At 35.4% G+C, this 7171-nt stretch overlaps 1 protein-coding gene across 1 annotated transcript; it reads left to right on the forward strand.

Moving 5' to 3' along the window:
* The first annotated feature begins 628 nt into the window (after positions 1-628).
* On the forward strand, positions 629-1576 carry LOC116907949 (olfactory receptor 7G1-like). The gene has a single exon (XM_032911170.1). The coding sequence runs from the start codon at positions 629-631 to the stop codon at positions 1574-1576; it is 948 nt and encodes a 315-aa protein (XP_032767061.1).
* Positions 1577-7171: the final 5595 nt, after the last annotated feature.

Consider the following 7171-nt stretch of genomic DNA (forward strand, 5'->3'; position numbering starts at 1 on the left):
ATCTATTCTTATGGTAGATTTTGTTTATAGAATATATTTCTGGTTTAAGAATTTATAATATAAGATATATTATATACATATATATATATATGAAGTCAACTCATTGATCAATAGAATTGAAAGCAGAAAGAGTCATCTATAATTGGCAAGCAGTTCAGAACATGCTGAGGCATGTTTATGTTGGTGAGCATTGATTTAAAGGTATAGGCTTACAATGCACTTTCTGCTCTCTTTTTTCTAGGTGTGGATGATTTCTCAAGGAAAGAACATACAATAATCTTTGTAATAGTTTCATTTTCAACTACATTTTCAAGTGTCTCAATGTTCAATGAAGGAAACTGAAATTTAAAAAAATAATAGGGAAGATATGTGGAGGGTAAGTGCATAAATATTTGAATTTAAATGCACTTTATATTATAAATAAGACGGTCTACAAATTTCAAGAAACTAGTTTTCAAGTGTCAAATATATCAAATTCAGTGACATTACTTATGAAAAAAGCATTAATTAGGACATCCCAAATATATATGGAATTTAAGTACAAGATATTACTACAATTTTCATAACCACCGTACCTAATGTAACAATATCAAATCCCAATACAATTCAGAAAAATTTCAGCAGTAACATGGATCTTTCAAACAAATCAGGTATTTCTGAATTCTATCTGATTGGACTGACATATGGTCCAGATATTGAGTCATTTATCTTTAGCTTGTTCCTGTGTATGTATTTTGTTATTATCTTTGGAAACTTTCTTATTATCCTGGCCATAATCTCTGACTCGCACCTCCATACGCCCATGTACTTTTTTATTGCTAATCTGTCCTTTGCTGACATCTGTATAAGCACAACAATAATTCCAAAGATTCTAGTAAATATTCAAACACAGGATAAGAGCATCTCATATGGTGGTTGCCTTTCACAGGTGTGTTTTGTCTTGACTTTTGGTGGCTTTGAAAGCTGTCTCCTTGGTGTGATGGCGTATGACCGCTATTTGGCCATATGTGATCCCCTGAGGTACACAGTTATAATGAGTCCTTGTTCCTGTGTATCACTGGTTTTACTTGCAGTGTTCATCAGTACTGTGAATGGACTACTGCACAGTCTGATGTTGCTAAAATTGTCTTTCTGCACAAACCAGAATATTCTCCACGTCTTCTGTGAACTTGTTCAAGTCATCAAACTTGCCTGCTCTGATACATTCATTAATACGCTTCTTTCATATACAGTTACTAGTGCATTTTCTGGTGTTTTTCTGGCTGGGATTATTTTCTCTTATATTCAAATTGTGTCCTCTGTTCTTAAGATCAAATCAGTCCAGGGACGAAATAAAGCCTTTTCCACTTGTGGCTCTCATCTTTCAGTAGTGTTTTTATTCTATGGAACAGCTTTGGGAGTGTATATGAGTTCTTCAGTTTCTGACTCTTCTGCTAAGAATGTAATCTTTTCTATGATGTATATTGTGGTCCCCCAAATGCTGAATCCTTTCATTTACAGTTTTAGGAACAGAGAAATTAAGCAAGCCATGAGAATCCTTATCTATTCTGGGTATTATTTCCATAAGTTGAATTGACAGAATCTGTCAGAATGACAGAAACATTGGTGAAACAGAGTAACTAACTCTTGGATCATTAAATCCTTCAAAAATGATTAGATCTTAATTGTCTAAGCATATCTCTATGCCATCCTTTATTGTGATTGTGGCTTTATTTTCCAGCATTGCGATATTCCACAAATAATTTTATTTATGATTCATTTCATTTCTTTGGTGCTTCTGAGGTAGAGGCAGATGAAGGTTTTGTTTTCCTAATAAAGTTTCATCAATATTTTTTCTGAAAAATAAAATTTAATATCCTATGGGTAAATTGATAGACATACGCAAGATGAAGATAATATATGAAGTTGTATGTGACTGGAAATAATACTTAATTATCCATTGCTTTCACCCCACAGAGAGAATATATTCCCTGCTAACCAGAAATGTATACTTTCTAAATAATGACTGAAAATTTCTCAGGATAGTAGTCTTTATGATTCCACGCTACCACCCACACTGATTGTTTCACTATTTTAAACATTCAATTTTTTATAGTATATATATGGCTTCAAATTATTTTGTTAAATCACTTTATTGTTAAAATTGCTATTATTTCTCAAAGAGAAGTAACTATTACCTAGTATATTGAAGATAAAAACTTATTATTAGTACTTAGTAATTTTTATTGCATAGTTTCAGAGATTAGGGATTCTTTAATTTATGAATTAAGACATCTCTACTTTAGATGCATTTTGTATAGTGGGTCCATGTGTTACATATAGAGATGACACAGACTAACTGAAGTGTATAAACCATTTGTCTAGTTATTGTTTACAATACACTATTTTTAAGGTCACTCTGAGTTACTAATAATCATGAAATTTATAGTTTTCATTGCAATGCTCCTCATTTTTCAATAATATTTTCCATTATGAGGAAACATACTACATTTGGAGACAATACAAATACATCTAATATCTAAGATACATTTAAGATAACCTAAATTATACTTGGGATCTCCAAATGCAATTTCATGCACTTTATACACAGGTAAACAAAAAGATTAATATAAGCTTTACTCCCAAAAGAAGACCAGATATATTATGATATTTAAGTCATTATGACATTTTCAATATAAGAAGAGCCTGAATTATGGAAGTTATGAAGGGAGAAATTTAAGTAGAGAAAGGGAGATAGTGGTTGTGACCAGGGTGTATATGACAGGATAGCAACAGAAGAAAAATAACATTCTCTCGAAGTATGAAAATTTAATTAAATATATGATCTATATGGTATCAAAAATAAAAGAATAGGCAGTGCATCTCTCCTTTTAAAATAATGACTGCTTGGGTGTTTGAGCACTTCTGTATTACTCAGAAAGTATTTTCATGATTTAATGATGAATGCAAAGGACCCTAGACTCAGTCCACCATCATGACATTTATATTTACTGTAGGATTGAACTGAAAATTACATGTAAATATTTAATATTTGGATATTGGGGACTTTTGAATAATCAATACATATTTTATATCTGTTATCTTCTATATTTAATTTAAAATTCCTTTTTAAAAATCAAAATGTTGTTAATGATATTGAGAAAAAAGCAAAGTATATTTTCAAAGAACTTATAAACACGTTGTCTTTATTAACTTGTGTGGAATGAATCATCACAGTGAAATATGCATTGATTAATACACAATAATTCTGAGACACCGCCCAGACCTGAAGGGACCTGGTCAACAGCTACCTGCACCCAAATCCCATGGAAGGGAGAGCTAAACAATCAGAGGGGCAGACACACCTGGGAAGCCAGAAGAGACTACACTCTGCCCACATTTTTTTTTTATCTTTATTAACTTGGGTATTTCTTATTTACATTTCGATTGTTATTCCCTTTCCTGGTTTCCAGGCCAACATCCCCCTAACCCCTTCACCTCCCCTTCTCTATGGGTGTTCCCCTCGCCATCCTCGCCCCAACAATCACATTCACTGGGGGTTCAGTCTTGGCAGGACCAAGGGCTTCCCCTACCACTGTGCTCTTACTAGGTTATTCATTGCTACCTATGAGGTTGGAGCCCAGGGTCAGTATTTGTATAGTCTTTGGGTAGTGGCTTAGTACCTGAAAGCTCTGGTTGGTTGTCATTGTTACTCATATGGGGTCTCAGGTCCCTTCAAGTTCTTTCAGTCCTTTCTCTGATTCCTTCAACAGCGGTCCAGTTCTCAGTTCAGTGGTTTAGTGATGGCATTCGCCTATGTATTTGCTGTATTCTGGCTGTGTCTCTCAGGAGAGATCTACATCCGGTTCCTGTCGACCTGCACTTCTTTGCTTCATCCATCTTATCTAGTTTGATTGCTGTATATGTATGGGCCACATGTGGGGCAGCTCTGAATGGGTGTTCCTTCTGTGTCTGTTCTAAACTTGGTCTCCCTGTTCCCTCCCAAGGGTACTCTTGTTTCCCTTTTAAAGAAGGAATGAAACATTCACATTTTGGTCATCCTTCTTGAGTTTCATGTGTTCTGTGAATCTAGGGGATTCAAGCATTTGGGCTAATAGCCACTTATCAATGAGTGCATACCATGTGTGCTATTCTGTGATTGGGTTACCTCATTCCGGATGGTATTTTCCAGTTCCATCCCATGCCTATGAATTTCATAAAGCCATTGTTTTTGATAGCTGTGTAATATTCCATTGTGTAGATGTACACATTATCTGTATCCATTCCTCTGTCGAAAGGTATCTGGGTTCTTTCCAGCTTCTGACTATTATAAATAAGGCTGCTATGAACATAATGGAGCATGTGTCTTTTTTATATGTTGGGGCATCTTTTGGGTATATGCCCAAGAGAGGTATAGATGGGTCCTCAGGTAGTTCAATGTCCAATTTTCTGAGGAACCTCCATACTGATTTCCAGAATGGTTGTACCAGTCTGCAATCCCACCAACAATGGAGGAGTGTTTCTCTTTCTCCGCATCCTTGCCAGCATTTGCTGTCACCTGAGATTTTGATCTTAGCCATTCTCACTGGTGTGAGGTGAAATCTCAGGTTTGTTTTGATTTGCATTTCCCTTATGCCTAAAGATGTTGAACATTTCTTTAGGTGTTTCTCAACCATTCGTGATTCCTCAGCTGTGAATTCTTTGTTTATCAATGAACCTTATTTTTTATAGTGTTATTTGTCTCCCTGCAGTCTAACTTCTTGAGTTCTTTGTATGTTTTTGATATAAGCCCTCTATCACTTGTAGGATAGTTAAAGATCTTTTCCCAATCTCTTGGTTGTCGTTTTGTCCTAACAACAGTGTCCTTTGCCTTACCTAAGCTTTGCAGTTTTATGAGATCTCATTTGTCGATTCGTGATCTTAGAGCATAAGCCATTGGTGCTTTTTTCAGGAAATTTTCTCCAGTGCCAATGTGTTCAAGATGCTTCCCCACTTTTTCTTATATTAGTTTGAGTGTATCTGGTTTGATGTGGAGGTCCTTGATCCGCTTGGACTTAAGCTTTGTACAGGGTGATAAGCATGGATCGATCTGCATTCTTCTACATGTTGACCTCCAGTTGAACCAGCACCATTTGCTGAAAATGCTATCTTTTTTCCATTGGATGGTTTTGGCTCCTTTGTCAAAAATCAAGTGCCCATAGGTGTGTGGGTTCATTTCTGGGTCTTCTAGTCTGTTCCATTGGTCTATCTGACTGTCTCTGTACCAATACCATGCAGTTTTTATCACTATTGCTCTGTAATACTGCTTGAGTTCAGGGATAGTGATTCCCCCTGAAGTCCTTTTATTGTTGAGGATAGTTTTAGCTATCCTGGGATTTTTGTTATTCCAGATGAATTTGCAAATTGTTCTGTCTAACTCTCTGAGGAATTAGATTGGTATTTTGATGGGGATTGCATTGAATCTGTAGATTGCTTTTGGTAAAATGGCTATTTTTACTATATTACTCTTTCCAATCCATGAGCATGGGAGATCTTTCCATCTTCTGAGGTCTTTTTCAATTTCTTTCTTTAGAAGCTTGAAGTTCTTACCATACAGATCTTTTACTTGCTTGGTTAAAGTCATGCCGAGGTATTTTATATTATTAGGGAGTATTATGAAGGGTTTCTTTTCCCTAATTTCTTTCTCGGCTTGTTTCTCTTTTGTGTAGAGGAAGGCTACTGATTTATTTGAGTTAATTTTATACCCAGCCACTTTGCTGAAGTTGTTTATCAAGTTTAGTCGTTCTCTGGTGGAACTTTTGGATCACTTAAATATACTATCATATCATCTGTAAATAGTGATATTTTGACTTCTTCTTTTCCAATCTGTATCCCCTTGATCTCCTTTTGTTGTCTGATTGCTCTGGCTAGAACTTAAGAACTATATTGAATAAGTAGGGAGAGAGTGAGCAGGCTTGTCTAGTCCCTGATTTTAGTGGGATTATTTCAGGTTTCTCTCCATTTAGTTTAAACTTAGCTATTGGTTTGCTGTATATGGCTTTTACTATGTTTAGGTATGGGCCTTGACTTCCTAGTCTTTCCAGAACTTTTATCATGAAGGGGTGTTGAATTTTGTCAAATGCTTTCTCAGCATCTAATGAAATGATCACATATATATGTGTGTATATATATGTGTATATATATATATATATATATATATATTCCAAACTTTGTCGGCATATCTCCTCCTACGAATATTTCCCACCATTTAAGAAGGACTGAAGCATCTGCACGTTGGCTGTCTTTCTTTAGCTTCATGTGGTCTGCGGAAGTATCTTGGATAATTCAAGCTTTTGGGCTAATATCTACTTATCAGTGAGTGCATAACAGGTGTGTTTTTCTGTGACTGCAGAATGATATCTTCTAGCTCCATCCATTTGCCTATAAATTTTATGAAGTTATTCTTTTTGATAGCTGAGTAGCAATCCATTCTGTAGTTGTACCACAATTTCTGTATCTATTCCTGTGTGAAGAGCATTATAAACTTATAAAACATGCAAGACACCAATAATGAGAGGATCCAATTTAATCAGAAAGTTTAATTTTGTGTTAATGCAAAGATATTTGATACATTTGTCTATTGAATCTGATCATTAGGTACCATATACATCTCACTATTTAAAAATAATAATGCATGTTTCATACACAGAAATATGCCTAGACAATGAACAATGAAATATTAAATGTACCTTTTTTGAACTCTTTAATTTAATCAATAATTAATAAATTTTATGTTTCCATTATTATTACCACTCCACTGTACATAAGATTTTATCATGTTTTTTCATCATTTAGACATCTGTCTTAGGGTCATATTGTTGCTAAGAGACACCATGACCAATGTAAATTTTGTAAGGACAGCATTTAATTGGGGCTCGCTTAGAGGTTCAGAGTTTCATAGATTCAGTCCAATATCATCAGTGTTGGAAAATGACAGCATCCAGGCAGGCATGGTGCAGAAGTAGCTGAGTTCTAAATCTTCACCAGAAGCCAGGAACAGACTGAGCATCCTCAGCAACTAGGAGGAGGGTCTCTGAGCCCATGCCAACAGTGACCCACTTCCTCTTACAAGGCTACACCTTGTCATAGTGCCATTTCCTGGGCCAAGCATATGCAAAACATCACATTCCACTCCCTGGCCTCCATAGTCTTG

The sequence above is a fragment of the Rattus rattus genome, chromosome 8 (assembly GCF_011064425.1).
Source record: "Rattus rattus isolate New Zealand chromosome 8, Rrattus_CSIRO_v1, whole genome shotgun sequence".
Taxonomy (NCBI): domain Eukaryota; kingdom Metazoa; phylum Chordata; class Mammalia; order Rodentia; family Muridae; genus Rattus; species Rattus rattus.

Bases quoted from the DNA above. Each gene is read 5' to 3' on its own strand.
- LOC116907949 (XM_032911170.1), top strand. From the start codon at position 629: ATGGATCTTTCAAACAAATCAGGTATTTCTGAATTCTATCTGATTGGA.